Source organism: Puntigrus tetrazona, chromosome 14, assembly GCF_018831695.1.
Source record: "Puntigrus tetrazona isolate hp1 chromosome 14, ASM1883169v1, whole genome shotgun sequence".
NCBI classification, from domain to species: Eukaryota; Metazoa; Chordata; class Actinopteri; order Cypriniformes; family Cyprinidae; genus Puntigrus; species Puntigrus tetrazona.
The window spans coordinates 2,756,035-2,777,469 of NC_056712.1; the positions used below are offsets into that span (position 1 = coordinate 2,756,035).

The 21,435-nt window shown below is 35.8% G+C and overlaps 2 protein-coding genes across 2 annotated transcripts in view; one reads left to right on the forward strand and one right to left on the reverse strand.

Moving 5' to 3' along the window:
• Positions 1 to 7,289: 7,289 nt before the first annotated feature.
• On the forward strand, positions 7,290 to 10,710 carry phox2bb (paired like homeobox 2Bb). The gene is given in 4 exon segments (XM_043256810.1): positions 7,290 to 7,556; positions 8,232 to 8,419; positions 8,737 to 9,025; positions 9,028 to 10,710. Coding segments are annotated over 4 exon segments (852 nt in total). The 5' UTR covers positions 7,290 to 7,315; the 3' UTR covers positions 9,162 to 10,710.
• A 4,043-nt stretch (positions 10,711 to 14,753) lies between these two features.
• limch1b (LIM and calponin homology domains 1b) overlaps positions 14,754 to 21,435 on the reverse strand; it is a 107,436-nt gene continuing 100,754 nt past the window's right edge. Inside the window, 9 exon segments of the mRNA XM_043257392.1 lie at positions 14,754 to 15,432; positions 15,590 to 15,692; positions 16,058 to 16,107; positions 16,110 to 16,165; positions 16,711 to 16,794; positions 16,983 to 17,070; positions 19,265 to 19,353; positions 19,693 to 19,769; positions 19,844 to 19,984. Coding sequence (XP_043113327.1) covers positions 15,407 to 15,432; positions 15,590 to 15,692; positions 16,058 to 16,107; positions 16,110 to 16,165; positions 16,711 to 16,794; positions 16,983 to 17,070; positions 19,265 to 19,353; positions 19,693 to 19,769; positions 19,844 to 19,984 — 714 coding nt within the window. The 3' untranslated portion in view covers positions 14,754 to 15,406.

Here is a 21,435-nt window from a genome sequence, read left to right on the forward strand (position 1 = left end):
CTTTAACGTGCAGTAATATGATTAGTGTGCGGCTAATGGCCTCTCCTTCTGGTGCTTGGAGACATTCTGCCCAGACCTTGGAAGGCACACCAGGCCTGCTGCAAAGAGGCTGCATCTGCAGAGAGAAAGAGAGAGAGAAGCAACCCCTCCTCCCCAGAGCAAATCTATAGGGAGAGAAGGCAGAGACAGGTGCATTTCTGCACAAATCGAGTTAGCCAAGACATGCCACATCCAATTGGACTAAATTGATGTGAGAGTTTGTGATGTCTGCCGTGGGTACTACAGCAAAGGTCAGTGTGCCGAGACAATGACATCAATCCACCCTGCACGTGGCTAAGAAAAACTCTTTTTTTCTTTTCCACCCAATACAAAAAAATAAAATATATATATATATATATATAATTATGGGTAATAAAATGAGAGCTGTAGTTATTTGTCATTAATCGAGAAATGGCTTTGTTCCTAGTTTGAAAAAAATATAGATCTACTAATAAAACAATGTTAAATACAAAAATACATATACTTAGGGACTGCAATATCCTTTTTTTTTGGTAAATCCTGCTTTTCATAATTTATAGATTATAATCGAGTAACATTATAATTAACACTTTCAGAACTATCAGCTTTTCTGGCAAACAGGCCTTGATCAAAACATAGCACAAATACATTCAAAACATGAAATCCACAGTCAGAATAAAGTTTCTGTCTCACCAAAGAGTCTGGCACAGGTTTCACTTTCCATAACTCTTTCATTTTAGCCAGGGTCTGAAAATAGATATTTCTGGCTATTGCTTCCAACCTACCTATATTCAGAAAACCACTTTCTTTTATCACATTAGCGTTATTGCCACTCTCAGGCGTTGTTCTGACTCTGCAGCTCAATATCTTACCTCAGGCCTCTAACTTCTGTTTCCGTGATATGAGTCTGGCCTGAACTCAACGTCTGAAAACTGTTCTTTAGTCTTGAAAAACATACTACATTTAAATACACTCTGTGAATTTGTTAACTAGTGAGTCAGTGGTATTATGGAAGGAGGAATAATCATGTTACAACATGCTAGGCCTAAGCATCAGTATGTTCCAATCTTTCCAAATCTTTCCAAATCAGCTAAGATTTTTGTGATTAGAAGTATTAATCGCATGAATCACATTCATATGTTTTCACAATCAAAGATAAATAATTCAGTGACAAACATTAATAAACCATTGTAATAAAGCTTTAAAATAAATAGAGTTGTAAATAAAAATAGCCCCATTTCATCTATTATTAAAACTAGTTTTACTATTGTGAAAATTACTATTACTGAGCAAACTGTAGCAAGCGGCTAACAAAATAAAAATATACAATTTAGTGAATAATACACCCAGGCCACTCTGAAATTGAATTTTCTAAAGGATATATGTCAACATTTAAAAATTGACAATCTATCTCATGCTCAACTGTATCGTATAAACAGTCAAGTAGTTGCACAGCATAATTCTTTAGAACATTTGCTGTCAGTAATAGTTTTATCTTCCCTTTTTTACGACGTATACATGATACGTCTCAAAAAAGTGAAGTTATTAATGAGATGAATAAAAGCAGGTGGTGGGAATAGAAGTAATTTATGAACTCTCCCGGCAGAGCCATTCCATTAAAGCACATTAAATAAGTTTGGCTTGATTTAACACCGTCGACTCCCTAAGAATTTCCTCACACGCACTATTCATTCTAATTTATACTCTTTGCTGGTCTAAAAACGAAGATGCTGACCGCACAATTTGTCATCACCATCAGCTCGGGTTCATCACATTTTAATGTGATGCTGATGAACACAAGGTGGCTGGGTTGTTGCAATAGCAAATCTACGGAATAAAGCAGGGGGTTTTAAAAGCAGGGCAACAACAAAAACAACTAAGAGAGGATATCGTTCACTTATTCTCAAACATTCACTCGTGGATTTTTGCATCAGTTAATGTATGGAGATTGTGGCGTAATGCAATAACGATTTTTATAAAGAAGGAACGAGAGACGGGGAAAAATAGGAAGAAAGCTCTCCAGGCCTACCAGACCGTGGGTTTAAATGTTCTGTGACCCTAATATCCATTTTCATCCATCAAAAACATTTTGTTCATTGCAAGACAAATGCAAAACTCAAAAAATATGACACGGATCACATGATTTATTGTCACATATAAAGACAGAAGAATGCCGGTCATTGTTTTCCCAACGAGAGATGCAATGTTCATCAGTGACTGCACTGAGAGGACATGGAACTAGTGTGGCTGGCCTGTCGAGGACGATACTTATATATCTAGAATTTCTATTGTATTTGTATAAACATTTTAAGATACCAAGAAAATAATATAAAATAGAATTTTTTCATCAAAAGTTGTTTTAGACACACCATAACCTGATGTATAGCCTTATGTTGTAATGTTAATTTAATATTTGCTTATAGAGATCTAAGTGGAGGATCTTTAACATTTGAAAATAGGTGATTGGTTTGGCCTACAGTAATTAAAATTCAACTTGAAGATCAGGGGGAAGATCCTGACAGATCACAAGAAATAATAATAATAAAAAAAACACATTAAAAAATACTCAATCATTTTTGATGTGCTGCTGTGTCCCATTTAACGTAGCTGGTCATTAATCGCTTAATTCCAGTAAACCTTACATCTATACAATAGCCTGCTGTCTTCTACTAATGCATGTGTGATTAAGCATTTATCTCAGCGCACGGGCAATATTAAGCCAGCAGGTCCTACTCCAAATGCCTCCGGGGGGCCGACCAGCCTGCCTGTGTAGCCTCATGGAGACGGGCTCTGGTTAATGACAGTGACCCGAGCTCCATCGGCCATTCTATTCAACCATTATAACGGCCTGCCGGCTGATTTATGAGATCGGGGCTAATAATTGTCAATTGCTTAGCATGGACAACAATGCCAGTGTGTTAAATAAAATATGCCCCCACTCAGTCGTTTGGCCTCGTTTGTACGAATGACCCTGCTTAAGCCATGTTAAAATAAACAGCTATGCTTCGTAAACGTTGATAGACAACTTAAAAGAGTCACTTAAGATGAACAGAAGCACTAAAATAAATCAGTTTTATTTTAGATGTATGCTTCATTAAAACAGTAACAACGTCTGTTAAACGTGGCACTCATTTAGTAAAATAACCTGTAACCTGTAAAGTCAAATGCCAAAAGCATGATGAAAATGACATCAGTAACATAAATTGGTATTGCGCTATGCTCAAGACCACATCTTTATAGGAGAGCATTTTGAGAATTGACGTAGACCTTCCTTTTTGCCGGACAGTGCTATAGCTTTGGTGGAATCTAATGAGGGTCACTGTTAAACCAGCGTTACACAGCACGGGATGAAACGATGACAGGGGACTCCGATAAGAATTTAATTCCATCTCATTTTAGACAATTTTATGAATCAAATTCTTAAACACTGGCAAGAGATTAAATAATCACATCTTTTCGAAATCTTATTTGGGTCCGGTCGATGGCATTTCTTCTCCCGTTAATGTCGACTTAGAGGTTGAAGTAATTTCGTAATTGATTCCGAGCACAGGATCTCAGCGGGGCCAGAGCCGCGTTAGAGGGTAATATGTTTGCTAATACTGTCCCCGCAGAATAAGATTTTTATGCTAATCCGCTCCTCTGAAGGCCAGACATCATCGTGGTCACTTGGGAAGGCCGTGAGCTGAGTGGCCATAAGAAAAGGATAAGGGATCTTGCATCTCGGATGCACAGCCTATGGACCATCGTTCACATCGGCTATAACGTGGGCTTTCGGCCTATTCTCAAAAATAAAGGCAAGTGATCGTATTTGTAATTGTAAATACAGCTCCACCATCTTTAGAATTAGCAAAAAAAAAGTTTAGGAAAAAAACATTAATTTATTGCATTATATTTATATTTATTTATATAGCACTCTAGAGCGTTAAAATAAGAAGCTACTTACCATTTACCTGTCATTTAGGAAAAGCTTGATTTAATTTTGAATTATCAAACGCGTACCGCGCGTATGCATTTGCTGGCATAACAGAGGCATTATTTTTTCTATTTAGTGTGCATAATAATGATAACCAGATTTTACACGTAGGCATATGTCAGGATGTTGTTTATCTGTAAATGTCTTTTTAAAAAATATATATATTGCAAGTCTTGTATTATTGTCGGTCGATAAAATTACACTGGTTCTTCACACCACAGGTTTTTTTGCAAAATCAGCCAGAACAACATATTTAACTATGTTTAATTCATTTAAATATAAATATATCGAGTCTACTATAACAGTTTAGTCGAATACACGCCGATTTAATTAATGTTCTGAATTATTTATTAATTATTTTAACGAACAAACGTGAAAATCCAATTAAATGCTCATCTAAATTTCAAAGAAAGAAAGAAAGAAAGAAAGAAAGAAAGAAAAAAACTTTGATTCCACAAACAGAACCATATTAATTTTCCCTCTGATAATCTTAGGGTTGCCTCAACATTAAAGTGAGACGTTGTGTTCGATCTGACAGCAGTCACACCCCTCTGGCCTCCCCTCTTATTCACTCCTCTTTTTTTTTTTTTTTTTGTGACTGATTCGTCTTATCCTTCCACATACAAAGGCATTTTGTTTTTCCTTTTGCCCTCCTGCCGACCCGCATTCCACCAGCACAGAGCAGGCGGGCAGAAATTGAAGAAGTATCTGCCGAGCCTTCTGAACTTACACCCCTATTGTTAGCCACTTTGCAGCCAAAGATTTAGGGTCTTGTGAACCGCGTAGTTATTTGATTTATTTAAGTGAAGCCATATGGACGCTGCTAATTTATAAGTCATTAAATCACAAATAACCTTATAAATTGCTGCTCCTTAACCATTATCATACTGTTAATCACTAATAACTTACAGTTTTACGGTTTGTTATTAGAATAGGGCTTAATTTAGAATGCTTGGTGCTATTGACCTGTTAACGATGTTGTGTCGGTGCAAACTGATTTATCACAGAATATAGCCAAGTACCTACCAAGTAAATACCTCCTTTAGAATTACTTGCGAGTCTGTTTGTGCGCGCGCCCGCAAACCCCTCTGCTTGTTTTCTTTAAGCTTGGAGGTGGACAGGTCGCTCATTCAAACAGTAATATCAAAGGGTTAACGTTGACATTTTAGTCCGCCCAACAGATCGCAGAACCAGTTGATAGTATGAAAGGAGATGTTGAAAATATAAAAGATGGGCGTTACGGTAGCTGGTGGACCACAGATCACAAGAATAAAGAGCTGTTTGAATAGGGGAAACGGATGGTAAAAGCTATAATTGTATTTGCCTCGGCAAAATATCAGAAAGGACTTTTCTCGGCCCTTTGTATGTTATTAGATTAATTCCTCGCGATGCCTTCTTTTTCCTTTCTAGGCGCGTGGAGAGAGGACGGTGGACCAGTTGGTCTTTGGTTTCAGTAATCAAATTAACCATTTGCTACATCTTTTAGTCACAACTCGCGTGTAGAAAGAAAAAATTAACATAATAGGGGCCGTGTTGTATCAAGAAAGACAGAACTTTTTAATCGCCATTTATCTTTCTCACAAAAAAAGACGAAGTTGACTGACGGAGAAAAAAGAAGATTTAAACGGCGCCGAAATGGTGAAAAAATCAAACTCGAAACGCTTTATGCTTTCATTCGAGTGACCTCATAAATTTTAATCATCGCTGTTATACCTCGGTTGCATATTGCACCTGCTTATATTTGTGCTAAACACAGGTGCACATAAATATAACTTATTTCCATTTATTTATTTGTTTTTTATTCAACACATATCATAGTAAATTAAGTTTAAGTTTTACTTTAAGTACTGATGTTTTAAACGTTTATAGGGTTGCTATTTGTTTTTGTTTATGCTTTACATACGATCAAAAACAAAGCATGTGGCCTTGAATTTTTTACGGTAAGAAAGGCGTGGTAATCATCTTTGTCTGACATATTTGACTAAGCGCTTTTCTGTCAATCTTTCGTGTAGGCTATTTGAAATAAATATATACAAATTCTGACATACAACTAGTAATCAAAAACGTTAGATACCCACAGTTAACATCTTAACATCTGTTTTTATACAGTATAATTACAATAATGACAATTTTAACATTTAAGAAATCTACATTACGCATGATTAAACTTTTTTTTACGAATTTGCTTCCTTTATTGACCAAACTATAATTATATGGAGATCAACAACAACCACAATAATAATAGCAATGATGATAATAATAATATTAACCTAATCATAATAACTATGTCCAAATAAGCTAACAATAAATTAACAACTTTAATTTAATTATTTATGCAAGCGGAAAACATAAGTTAAACATAAAACCTGTTTGTTAAAGTTTATCGTCAGATAGCCAAGTTTAAAATCTTAATTTTTAGTTGTACGTTGCTCAAATAATAATGATGATGATTATAATTATTATTAAGCTATTATCAACTCGTCATTTGCACTCCACAATAATTTCCAGCTACGTTGTTCAGAATGACATTGCTTGCATAGACTATGTATCCTGGTGTAACATTTATGGTAACCAAAGTGGTCTCTTCAGCTCCTGAAAAACCAGTGCCAAAGCACTGTTGTGCAAAAGAAAAGAGAAACAGGGAGAAGAACAAGGAGACGGGGAAATACTATCGAAAATTCAGCCCAAGGTATACCACCGGTTTAAAGGCTTAAAAGCTTGGGGAAAATTGGATCAGGGAGAATCGTCACCCAACTTTCATTATTTCCAAGTGGTGTGATTGAATTAAAGGGCAAGATGGCGGTTTGAGCGAGAGGGCTATACGTGGTGGAGGGGGCTGGCGCGTAATGGTGGGGTATTAAATTCTAATTAGAGATGCAGGGGATCAATGATAGGGAGGTTGGACAGCCCGATCCCCCAGTGCCAGCCCAATAGACTGATGAGTTATTGTCATGTAAAAAAGCGCTAGCAATAAGACCCAAACGCCGTGCTATTGTCCAAGCGGAAAGAGCCAAGTTTATTATGAGGACTATATGCTCTAGAGACCTGGGGCTAGGCGGCTCCTTGGGAGGCTTTTCATAAAACAAGGCTCAGCTCCTATAAAGGAGGGCAGTTTTTGAGCAGGCGCCGAGCAGTGCACATCTACCCACGGCACGAGCCTCCTTCAAACCAGTAAAAATTCAGCCGCCACAAGCTCCCCAACTTCTTCCGCGTTTTGGCTTGCTTTTTTCATGTGCTCCTCGCCAATTTAATCCAATTTGAATTTGACGTTTGTGTGTATTTTTTCCTGGGAGTGCAGCTTTCCTTCTCCACTGAGCCTTTTCAATGTATAAAATGGAGTATTCTTACCTCAATTCCTCTGCCTACGAGTCCTGTATGGCCGGGATGGACACTTCGAGTCTGGCGTCAGCCTATGCGGACTTCAGCTCCTGCAGCCAAGCCAGTGGCTTTCAGTACAATCCCATCAGGACGACGTTTGGGGCCACCTCCGGGTGCCCGTCGCTTACACCGGGCTCCTGTAGTCTGGGCACCCTGCGGGACCACCAGAGCAGTCCGTACGCCGCAGGTAAGCCCAGAGTCACCTTTAGTTCGCCAGCTGAGAGGCACAAGAATCATGGCCCCGGTATATAGGACGCCTTGATTGCTTTCGAAAATGGAAATGTGTTTAGTATTTACCAAACGAAATTTGCTTACACAAATGAAAGAATTTATCACGTTAGAAGCGATTGCAGGCAAGAGGTAATTCAGTTACAGGGTTACACTATCCCAGTCACACCTAACCGCCAACAAAATTATCTTAAGCTGCCAAAATGATAGGCATAATTTATTTACTTTGCGATGAGACATAAACCTTCGAAAATAATGAAATAACCAGAGACTTAAGCTCATTATTGACACTGAATTGAAGTTGCAGTAGCAACAATAGAAGAGATGGAAGAATTTATGACAAGTTTCCAATCAAGCCTCCAATTACATTTAATTAATAACATTTCACAGATAACAGGATTATTCCAGATTTTCATAACCTTATCTTTTAATCAAGATTTTATCTTATCTTTATGATGCAAATGAACACTGAACACATTTTGTTTAGAAACATTATTTGAATTATTTCATTTTCATTATGCGACTCAACAAGTCGCACGTTTTACTTTCAAATATTTAAGATGACATTTTGGTACATTTTCTTACAATTGTGCTTTCGCAAATGGCTAACAATCTGACTTGTGTATTCGAACAGTCCCCTACAAGCTGTTTACCGACCACGGAGGTTTGAATGAGAAGCGGAAGCAGAGACGCATTCGGACAACTTTCACCAGCGCACAGCTCAAGGAGCTGGAGCGCGTGTTCGCAGAGACTCACTACCCAGACATTTACACAAGAGAGGAGCTCGCGCTGAAGATCGATCTCACCGAGGCTAGAGTGCAGGTGGGATATCCCCCTCTTACTTCTTAACTGTCTTAAATTTATAACAGAAAACGTGGAAAAAAATAAAGAAGTGTTATATAGTTTTATGTGGGGCAATTACGTTTTCCTGGTTTATTTTTTATGCCTGTTTCTACTTATTTTATTTCTTATTTTGTGGTTTAACAACGATAACGTAAACATTTCTTTATTACTGTAATGATTAAATACAGTTAAAAAATAACATTCTAAATAATGAAATAGTTTGTATTAATCGGTACTGATGCAAGCACAATAAAAGGTAAAATATGTTTTAAAATATGCGATTCGCATTTTTGCAGGTGTGGTTTCAGAACAGGCGCGCTAAGTTTCGCAAACAAGAACGTGCAGCCGCCGCAGCAGCTGCTGCAGCAAAAAACGGCTCTGGAAAGAAATCTGACTCGCGAGAGGAGGACAGCAAAGAAGCAAAGGCTACCGATCCTGACAGCACTGGTGGGCCCGGGCCTAACACAAACCCTACCTCCAACTGTGGTGGACCAAGTCCCACAGGAGGACAGGTCAGCGCCACAGGAAACGGCCCGGTGGAACAGGTGAAGACGTCAGTGGCCGGTATGGGAGGCACCGCGCCGAGTCAGGTTGGGCCTCTGCCCCGGGCACCATCACCTCCATTCCGGACTCTCTGGGCGGACCGTTTGCTAGTGTTCTGTCCTCATTACAAAGACAGAACGGAGCCAAAGCCACTTTAGTAAAGACCAGCATGTTCTGAGTTAGTGCTTGATGCAGAAAAGAAACGACGACCGCGAGATTCAACAAACAAACAAGTAAGCGTTTACTGTAGTCACTGATAACTGGAAAAGGGATAATGTCAAAAGAAGGAGAGAGCCCTGTATCTCTACCCACTGGTGTAGAAAAAAAAGAGACCATCTCTGGTCCTCATTCGACTACTTTCGACGCCATTGGTTTACACCAGAAGCTGGATAATTTACCATACACATTATGTTAACATTGTGACCGTATCCGGACTGTTTTGTTTTGGCTGTGGTCGTCGACATAATTTCTGACTAATTCAAGTAAACTAATCTATAGACTGCGATGCGCGCTCCTGCTGCAAAGAAAACTCATCAAGGACTCACGAAGATACAATGTCATTATTCAGTGTCATTATACATGTCATTATATCTTGGCGCCATAATTATTTGTTTACATTGACTTTAAACGTACCAATAGCGCAAGTTACATGTCTGTATTACAGAATACTGCCAAATGTGGCACTCTGTTATATATTTTTACCTATAAATTTACCAAGCCTTAGAGCCAGGGGCTCTGCAAACATTCATCTACATATTTACTATTAATCTAAGGCAAATTGTTCTTCAAAATGGCACAAGTACATACTTCATTGTTGACAGGAATACGTAAACGTTTTGTGTGTCTTTCTACAGCTGTGTTTTTGTGGCTCAAATTGTATAGTGTTAAAACGTATTGACGTCCTAGATAAACATAGACCACATCCCCCTTGTAGTTCACTGAGTCTTTATAATGTTTTACAAGTTACAACTGGCGCATTATTTGGAGGAAAAAGGGAATGGATGCAAAACATTGTATTTATTTTCTATATTATTTGCATGTTGTCTTCTCCGTCAAATTTTATAATGATTTCACCTATTTTGTGAGCATAATGTAACACGTTTTTGTCCAGGATTTGAGAATTATTTATATGTAGGTAATGGATGCTTATATTTAAGAAGGAAATATTTCTACATGTGCACATAGTTTTTCAGGTGTACCATTGACATGGCTGTTGATGATAAAAAACGATTATGATGCTAAAAAATAGAATTGTCCCGTTTCCTTTTTAAAGTATGCACTTTAAGTATGCACTTAATTTAACTGAAACATTGCTGAAACATAAAAAAATAATCTTTCAAAATATGTTTAGTTGCATTACTAGCTTCGGACGGCCAAGAGGAGATTCAGCACCTTGGACAGCTGCACAAGGCGCAGGGGCTGCTGATATACACATTTCGGGAAATGATGCACTGAAGTCACTGAAATATATAGACACCACTGTTATTGTTTTTAGAAACCCGGATCTTTACACTTAATTTGCAGTTTTCTCAAAAAAGCGTAGTTTGCTTTTTAAAAAGACTATTACATTATGCCACCCAAATGGATTCTTCGGGACCGAAAGCAGGAACTGTTTGATTCTTATTTTAATCTTCAAAATTCAGTCAGTAGCGATATCTTACTATGTGCATTTACGGTCGTATATTATAAAACTGCTTAAGTGGCTTTGTTAAATTAACGAAAAAAGTGGATTGTATGCAGACCCATATGTATGTGCAATACTCAGCATTAAAAGGGTGTATTATCTAATAATATCTATTATTATTTTTCGATAGATGCACCATTACAGTAAAAACAAAAACAAAAAAACATCGGATAAGATGCGAAGAACTGTAGTCTTGAAATGACAGAAATGTTACAGACCTACCGCTCGTTTTCCGGATAAAGTGCCATCACGTTCTTATCAATACAGCAATACAATAAAGCAATCGTCTGTTTCCAAGCAGCATATAGATAGTTTGTTATTAAGCAGCATTTAAATACAATAAAATAAACTATTACATTAAGGCAGGGTTTCCGAAACAGCGATGCCCAACTTAACGAAAGCGATAGAAAGGGAATATATATATATGTTTAACCGTATTTCACCCACTTGAACAAAGTGACTACATTACAATTACGGACATCAGCGCTGTGGCAGACCAGCTATGAAATGCCTATTTCTAAATCGTCTGGTTACGCGCTTAAATCTACGCATTTGTTACTGCCCATTACACTGTGCTTTGTTTTTTTTTTTTAATGCATGCTACACACTGCAGATCAGCTTTGTGCCACAGGAAAAGGAAGTTGAGTACAAAGAAGCGAGCACAGAAGCGTTTTAAATTAAATGGGAAGTTGAAGTATTAAAAAGAAATTCTTATCAGAAGACGCTGCTTGTATTACTTTTTAATACTCCCATGTAATGTAGTAGATACATGATGTATCTAACTGTAAGTGTCTCTTATAGGTACATTCGTTTTTTACATACGTTTCTCAGAACGAGTGAGTAGGCTGTTTAAATCCTAAAAGAGGCAGTCTGGTCATGAAGAGCTGAAAACCTTATTGTGGCCTATAATTTTGCGTAATGTTAAAATACTTTTAATAGACGGGAAACGCTTTTCTTCTTCGAATTTTCATCGAAGTGTTCACATAATTTACACATTTTGTGTGCAAACCGTGTGTTTTAATTTAACCATTTCGCGCTTGTAGTTACAAGGTAGGTGAATGCTGTCCTTAAGACATTTACTAATCAAGCGGTGGTTTACCCTTTACTCTTCCAAAATATTAACAGTGACAATGCTGCGGTGAAGAGACAAAGTGAAGGAGGTTGCAGAAAAGCAAGAAAATGTAAGTAGGAAGACGACTTGACGACTTAGTATACAGCCGTTTATCATACAAGGCAAGTCATTCAATATCTCCTCTCATCAGTTATACAGATAATTGAACAATACATATTATGAAATTAATTATAAAGAACCTATATTAAAATTACATTGTAGGTACAAAATGTGTTGGTGTAAAACGGAGCAGTTTACTGCAACGCACTTCACAATATTTCATAATTCTGATTTATTCCTACGATTGCTTTTACGATCTGATATTATAGTAAACAGTATGCAAGTTTCTTTCTGTTTTCTAAATATGAAAAAAACTGAAACTTGAAACTGAAAAAGCTTTGTTTGACAGCGCTTCACAAGGACAAATTCAAAACATTTATCTACATAAAATAAACACACACTTTACGCTTTTAGGTATAGATAGGCAGCATTTCAGATACGGTTATGCATTTTAAACACCTAACTGAAACACAAAAATTAAATGTAATACATTTATGTTTGGCATTTTGTTTACATTTTCAAAGGAGTATAAAATACCAGAAATGCGCTAGTAAATCTGCAGAATTTCTCTTTCGACTTTTAAGCCCTCTAAAGACTCGATCTGCAGAGATGTGAGAAAGGGCTCCATAGCAATTTTCTGCGTTTCTGTAAAAAAATACATTCTGGTAAAAAACAAAAAACAAAAACTGATTTTCCATTTCGAAACATTCAGAATCCAAAGTCGATTCTATAGTTTTGAAAGAGCTTCACTGATTTCATATTAAAATAATTCGATATGCTAAAAAGCTGGTCCAGTTTTTCACAGTAGTGACTTTACTGTTACAACACTGTAGAAAATAGTACTAAGCAAGCACACAATATATCCCACAGAATATACAACAAGAATCGGAAATATTAGTTCGGAATCATTTAAAAAAAAAAAAAAAAAAAAAAACAGAATTAAACCATTGGAATGAAAACCGAAGTCCATCTCGCAATTTCTGAAAGTTTTATTATTATGCATTGTGACAAATAAGCTATTTAACTTCTATTAAAACTATTAAGATAAGTATTTTTTTTTTATTTCATGGTGAGTCACATTGACAAAGAAGTGAGGTGAAAATTACGTGAAAATATTTCTTATCAGTTGCAAATTAAATGTTTTTCAATATTATTTTGCACACACTGTGCTGTAGTTCTATTAATATGTATGCTAATATAAGCATTTTGCATTTTTATTTTAAAAACATTTTCATGTATTTGTAACCATCTGCAATTTCAGGTACAAATAAATAAATACAATGGGGAGGGAGACCCCCCTTTTTAAGCTCATATCTTATATCGTTGCTGCTGAATTGAGGTTCAGATATCATGAGCTATAGAATAAGAATCGTGTAAGATAGAAGTAATCATTGTGCATTAGTGTGTAGCACTGTGTGAGTGTATGTAGCACTGATGATGATGACTTGACAGTCTAGGTTATTCTGGATTGTCCTCTTCTTGTGGTGGCGATTAATTTCAGATTCCATTCTAGCAAATCGATAGACAGTAAAAGAGAGTCAGAGAAGATGAGAAATAAGTATAACTCAATTTTCTCTATGTAGCAGACACACAAAGCAGCCAAAAAGAACAATTTCTATCACTTCTAAAAAGGGTGAGGCCAATACAGCATTTGAGTTGAGTTTGAGCGCCCTCTCCTGGTACTGACTGTTACCATATCTGGAAGGTAAATAAGTAACGTAAGAGAAAGAGAATAATCCACATCAATCAAAATACAGTTAATTAAATCAGTTTACTTTATACTTCATAATCAATTTTATTTAAATTATTGTTTTTACTTTCATCTTTCACATAAACAAGGGGTTTTCAGCTCTGGCACTCATGGGTCTCTTCTGCTAAACTCTGAACTATAGCAGACTTTGAAGGCTAAAGATAGGAACCCTGACATATCCAAATGTGCTTGTATTCACATGTGCATTAATAACCATTATTAATAAACTAAGCTCAATGACCAGAATATTAGTATAATTTTGATTCAAACTATTTTAGGGTTAAAAAACAAAGACATAGGTTGGATTAGATTTTTCAGCAATTTATTTATAAACATACAGTATACTGTCAAGTCATTCCATTTACATCAAATGAATCTATTTTTATTTATTTTGTATAGACCTATAGACTGAATAAAACAATAAATATACCTTTATATATATATATATATATATATATATATATATAGTTTTATTCAATATGTATCTATTTCAAGGTAACTATTTCCCTTCTAAACAACATGATGAATTATGCAGGTATGATGAATTAAACATAAAACCCCTTATAACCAGTCCCTATAAGCACAGAAAGGCTGCCTAAATGAATCAATTGTGACAGAAGATTAAATAGCCAACTTGCTTTTCACAATGGACAAGCAAATCAAAACAAAACAAAAACATTCATATGCTATTCTGTTCTGTGCATAATTCAAAAATGCTAAAATTAGCAGAAAAGGTGTTAAATTAATTAGCGAATATATTCTGATGTATAGTTCATGAACATTTTGATTGTATTGCTTTATCATGTTAAATTCAATCATGTTCCGAAGGAAACAAAAATGTATATAAAAGAAATATATTGTTTTAATGTATGTTTCTCCAACGTTTTATGTATTTTTAAAGCTAAAACAAAAAATGACATTAGAAAAAAATATATATTTTCAGGAATGTATTGCAAGGTATTGTAGAGCTATACATGAGTTTAAATTGCCAGGAAAAAATCATTTACAATGTGCTAGGAAAAATGTTTAATTGAGCATAGAAACAGTATTTAGACCCAAACTCTTAAGTTTCTCTTATAGATGTTATATCTCTCCTAAGGCACATTACTTCCCAAACCCTTAAACAACTGAAGGACAGTGATTTGCATGAAAAAAAGCTGCTCTATGAATTTGGCTGTCTTTATTTCAGATCAAATGTACTTTTTATGTGTAAATACACACTTTCCTTTAGATAGGAAATACAATGATCATGGGATATTAGAGGAACTGCATTCCAATAATTAAAGATAATTAAAGGTAATTATTAAAAAAACAAAACAAAAAAACAATCATACATACTTATGTGTGACCTTAGACTACAAAACCAGGCATAAGAGTATTTTTTTTAAAATTGAGATTTATACATATATATCTATATATACTAAGATACAGAGAAAGCTGAATGCTTTCCATTACAAAACAAAAACAAAACAACAAAAAAATTCAAACACTGAGAAAATTTTGTTTCATATACACCCAGAAATTCAGCTCAGATTCTTTATTCATTTTTTTTAAACTATAGATGACTTAAACTGGTTGTTTGTCATGGAAGAGTATGTAATTTCTGAAAAATATTTTTAGTGTACACACATATTTATTTATCAGTTATACAGTCAGTTGAATCAGAAAGCAATTTTTTACTTCAGTCACATGCTTATTTGTGTTGCAAAAGAAAACTCGACTTGAAGATGTTGCAGTGGCTGCATGTTAAATATGCTTCTATTCACATGTGCATTGTGAGGACTGGGGGTGACAATGTTACGGGAAGTTTTCTTTTGCTCACAAGGTTGTGGGCTGACCAGCAGCTAAAAGACAAGAGAAATGAAATGACAATGATATATTAACAACGTTCTGAACTATGAATTCAATATACATTAATTATTTTACTTCAGTAGGAATATATTGTTTTTCCTCATTTTGCTACATTTGAAAATCTACTAGATGCAAATGTGTGTAACTCACAGCGGGAGCGGATGTAGCATTGATGGCAGTTGAGTAGACCGTTTCTGATCCTCACATCTGTTCCTGTGCTGGTGTCACCCAGCTGGCCCTTACAAATTCCACACTTAGAGAGGGGTGAAAAAGTTTTAAAAAGACTTCATAGTATGACCAAAAAAATAGTTTATTTGCATTACATGTTCCATCCAATGTATTATTTTCAGCCCTTTAAATGTGATCTCTTTCTTTATGTCGGAAATATTAAAAATGTTTTTGTCATCTGCCATGGTTGAAATAGCTCTTTAAAGTCAATGCTGTCAGTGTTCATCAACTGGAAAAAATGTTTGAGGTTTTGAATGATTATTACAATTTTATAGTCATCATTAAAGTTATCATCATGTGAACTCTGTAGTGACACTGACAGTATAGTGGTTACATTACTTTAAAACAGCAATAAAATAGCAATTTACTAGCTGAAATATGTACACATACCTTAAAGCACTGGATGTGGAAGTAAAGGCTGAGAGTCTCTATAATCATGCGGCACCTTTGCCAAGTGGATGACCACAACTTGAGCACAGTTTCTTCCCACTGACAGACCTACACAAAAATAAACAAAAGTGACTGCATGTTAAAACGCAATTAAATAAAAATAAGTTATTATTTATTTTATATCATTTATTTTATAGTGTCTTTGTTAAATGTTGCATGTAATGACTACAGTAAAAACAGTACATTTTACATTATTACGTGCAACGAACACTAATCCTCACTTTAACCCTACGTTAAGTCAATTTTGTTAATTTATATTACCCAATACTTAAATCTATAATTACACTGTAACAAAAACAACTTAAAATGAAGTGTAACAAAAGATAATAATTGTCAATAAGAAGCAGACATTAACAAAAAATGCACTGCGTCAAAACCAATGGAGGACTGAGTCAGTGCTGATATTTGTTCATATGGTCAAATAATAAAATTTAGTTACGGCAAACAATGAATCAAACGCAAAATCCTGACTCAAAATTCACTTACAATCAATTTTGTTTTGTGATGAGTGGAAACAGGGAGTGAGTGATCATTTAACACTGGATCACTTGGATCTTTAGCTGTAATCTCACATCAGAGAAACTGTGCTGTACCTGTTTGGTGATGGAGGTGGCTGTGTATCTGTGAATGAAGGTGATGCTGATGAATTTGGCCCAATGTTCTCTATAGAGTCAGACCTGAGAATGGAGAGCCACATGCAGTGTTCATGCACACACACATGCTCAGAATCACAAAGCCGTAAGGATGAATTAAGCAATCAAAATTATATAAACCTTGAACAACAGCATGCAGCTTAAGTGAATATAAAAAAAATCAAGAAGAAAAGAACAGACGCATATGCACATACACATGCACAGACATATACCTCCTGCGTCCACCAGATTTTGGTTGAAATGTATTCTTTTTCCAAGACTCATTCTTCTTGGTTATCTGTATGTTATCCAGTGGCATATCTATAAAATAAATAAATAAATAAATAAATAAATAAATATTTAGTGCAAAATGTTGGGTTTTGCCAGTAACTCTCTAGTATTCCTTACCAAAGGGTCACACTTGTTATCCTCAGTCGACAAAACAGACAGAAGACAAATAGACTGTGTGTGTGTGTGTGTGTGTGTGTGTGTGTGTGAGCATGTGAAATATGCATATGTATATATATACACACACACACATATATATAGCACATATATATTCCTTTGAATTAATATCATGTTTCAGTTAAAAAGAATGAATAAATTAACACCCAGGAACAGATTTGGTGCCATCTGGTGGGGAAACTAGCCTAATACATAAATATACATAAAATATTCTATATCAGGGGTGTCAAACTCAGCTCCTGGATGGCTGCAGCCCTTTGCAGTTTATTTTCATCACACACACCATGTACATATCAACTAAACCCAAAGAATGTATTTAGCTGCATGTGTTTTGTAGGGCTGTGACCCTCCAGGAACTGAGTATGACAATATTTATAATTAAATATAGGGATACTATTATGCTATGTTATACTATTACTAATACTCTAAGAATTCTATATATTATAGGCAGAATTAAATACTTTTTAAATTTAAGTTAATTTTAAATTAAAATGAAGCATTTGGATATACATTTTGACATTATCAAGTAGATTATATCCCCCTAAATTGCTATGTATTTTTGTATTTCCCATTCATTTTCACTGTGCTCAACTCAGTGAAAGAGAGGGTGGTTTCCCAGAGCCTTAAAGTTGGGAATAGGTCTCTCACTGTTGTTTGTACCTACGGGCCTATTGGCAGTACAGAGTGCTGGGAAAGGATTTCAAGGAAAGCAAACAACATCCTCTCTGTTGTTTACGACACCCCTTTTCACTTCTGCCCTTCTGCCTCTCTCCTTCTGCCCAAAAGACTTGTTTCAAAGTTCATTAAGAATAAGGCATTATATACCATGTTTCATGTAAACCTGTTTTTTATTTTTTCATTTTTGGTCTCATTTTAAAGGTCTCAGTGCGATTGGTAAATTGGTCTCAATTTCACAGAAATCACGTGTATTACAGAAAAGATTAAAAAACATAGAACTTTGTTCTGTTGCGAAGGGGGTGTGTACTCCTTGAAGGTCTCTGAAAATGTGATCCTGGAGCACATCAGGACCTATAGCAGACACTGGGGAAGTTTGCAGCCAAGTGTGAAGCAAAGTCTAAGGCCATGGTTCTCAATCAGAAAAGGGTGTCCCTTTCAGGTTGAGTCCCTGCCTCAGTTGGAGGAGTTCAAGTATATAGGGGTCTTGTTCACAAGTGAGGGAAGGAAGGAACGAGAGATCAACTGATGGATTGGTGCAGCTTCTGCAGTAATGTAGTTGATGTACTGGTCTGTCAAGGTGAAGAAGGAGCTGAGCTGCATCTATCCTACTGTAACTTATGATCATGAGCTTTGGGTCATGACTGAAAGGATAAGGATATAGGCAGCCAAATTGAGTTTCCTCAGTAGGGTGACTGGAATAAGGTAAGGAGCTCAGTCACTCTGGAGAAGCTTGGAGTAGATCCGCTGCTCCTCCACATCAAGAGAGGCCAGCTGAGGTGGCTCGGGCATCTGTTTGGGATGCCTCCCAGAAGCCTCCCTAGGGAGGTGTTATGGGCATGTCCAACCGGGAGGAGCCCCAGGGTAGACACGCTGAAGGGACTATGTCTCTCAGTTGGCCTGGGAACATCTCGGTGTTCAACTGGAGAGAGGGAAGTCTGGGGGTGAATGCTTAGACTGCTTTCCTAGCAACTCGGATAAGCAAAAGAAAATGGATGGATGGATGAAAGATATATTCAGATACAGATTGCAGAACCCTTTTCAAAAACTTAGTTACTTAAGATATAGCAAATTTAAATAACCGTAAGTATGCTTTTCTTTTTTTAAGATATCTTTGATATACCTAAGAAGTTAACATACCTTATTTTGTCTAAATTGACTGAGAATGTAATCCCAGAATGCACTGGGACAAGCCCAGCAAACAAAATAATCCATGACAAACAAATTGTTAGTAATGTTTTTTTTTGTTCATGTTTAATTAAAATGAACATTAAACAATCTGATAAAATGGACCTTGTACTTTTGTGTGGTATGTGTGTATTATTTTGCTTATTAGAGCTGTTAAAAACCATGCGTCAAAACCCAAAAGACTCACCCTGACTAGGCTGTATTGTAGGCTGCTTTTCTTGGCTCTGGTCTCCATGTCTTTTCTGACCCACTGAAGCACAACCTTGCATGGGAGAACTAATATAGGAAAGATACATGAAAAAATGCAGCAAACATGTTCAATTATAGCAAAGCAAATAGTTAACCCAAAAATGAAAATTCCAACACCTTCACATTGCTCAAACCTACATGTTGAGTTCTTTATGCAACACAAAATCTTGTTCTCCATAACAGTTTATAGATATCATGTCAGTCAAAGACACCAAAAAGACCATAGTTACTGTTACTATTGTTTTAGGGAAAAGCAAACTTTATTCAAATTTTTTTTTTCCACAGTAAAAAAAGTTCTGGAATTACAATTGTAATTTTTGGGTGAACTATTCCTTTATGTTTATTCATGGAGTTGTTGTCCCAGACCTTACTGTCATCTGTAAACTCTTTCTTTGGGTTGCTTCATTATTTTCATTTTCCTTATGTCTATAATTCCCAGAGCTCTGATGGATTGAGATATATGGTTAGAGTCATTTACATCAGCATAAAGCAAATTTAATATCCTTTAAATTCTTACCTTTTGCTTCTCCTCTGGCCCCTCTTTGTTTTCCACCTCAGTCTGGGACTGTAAAGTGCTGTGGGTTTTGGAAAGGGCTGATGGTACAGTCGTTGAGTGAGGCATCAGTGGAGTCAGGGTCTCTTCCAGAATCTTCCTCTCCTATATTGACCAACAAATAAGTCACTGGCAAAGCTGCTTTGAGTAAAGACATAGCTCAGTACAGACACGGCTCAGTTCAAACATTAGTCTCAGATAGCTGAGACTAATGTTTCAAATGATGTGATGACACATTTTAAATTATGTATTTTATAACAATTTACCCCAGTAAGCAGACTTTCTGCTGAGAAAAAAAACACAAAACAATAACTTATAACCAATATTTTTATTTTATTTTTATCCAGTTTTTTTATTATTTTAATTTTTATTATTATGTATTTATTTATTTATTTTAAACACAGAAGTTTATCATAACTGGAAGGTGGGGGTAAGTTTATGGATCTGCAGAGAATCACATTTCTACAAAGTCATTAATCCCAGAAGAATCAGGGTAAAATCATTTACATCAGCATCAATGCACAGACAGTGGGCAGACAGTGGTTGAAGCTTTTAATTTTCATCAAATTGCACATAATAGAAGATTAATACAAATTATGAGTCTGTCTAATGAAAATGTGCACATTATCATACTAAAAGCCATTTTTGTGTTTAGCGAAGGGCACACAACTACAGGTATGTGTTTCATTACTCTGTTATAATAAAAATAAAAATAAAACATATATTAAATTGCAATATTATTGGAGATTTTATATATATATATATATATATATATATATATATATATATATATATATATATAATATATATATATATCAACAGTCAATAAACTGATCAATAAAAATAAATAAAATGTATAATGTTTATATTTATATATTATATTTATATTTTTTAAGTTTTATTTTTAGAAAGGTGAGAGTTAAGCAAAAATCTGTAAGGAGTGAAATCAAAAACCTGTAATGCAATAAGACTCTGAGAAGGGATATCCAAAGGAACAAAATCACTTTAAAAGAGAGCAAACAACAACCTCTCTCTCCCTGTTGTTTTACGACACCCTCTTCACCTCTGCTCTTCCTGACTACCGTCCTTCTGTCCAAAAGTGGTGGCTTTGTTCATTAGGAATAAGGTGTTATATGTGTGTTGTGAACCTCAATTTCATGTTTGGTTTCATTTGAAAGGTCTCAGTGCGATTGGTAAATTGGTCTCAATATCACAGAAATCACTTATATTATGGAAAAGAATAAGAACTTTGTAGAACTGTGTTCTTTGAAGAATGGGGTGTGTCCTCGTTTAGGGTCTCTGAAAGTGTTCCAGCCAGGTGTGATCCTGGAGCACGGGAACCTAAACACCAAAAGGTCTTAACCACTGAATTTGGGATCTCTTTGTCTGGTCTTAGTATATAAGGAAAGTGACAAAACACAACAAGGCACGATTCTGTAGCCAGATTGGCCCATAGTGTGGTGTGTGTCTCCATCTACTTAAAGCCCTATCTGTTATTCATCCCTGCCGAGAATTGACTAGCCTTTTTACTAAGAGTTTCTCTGTATCTAGCCCTG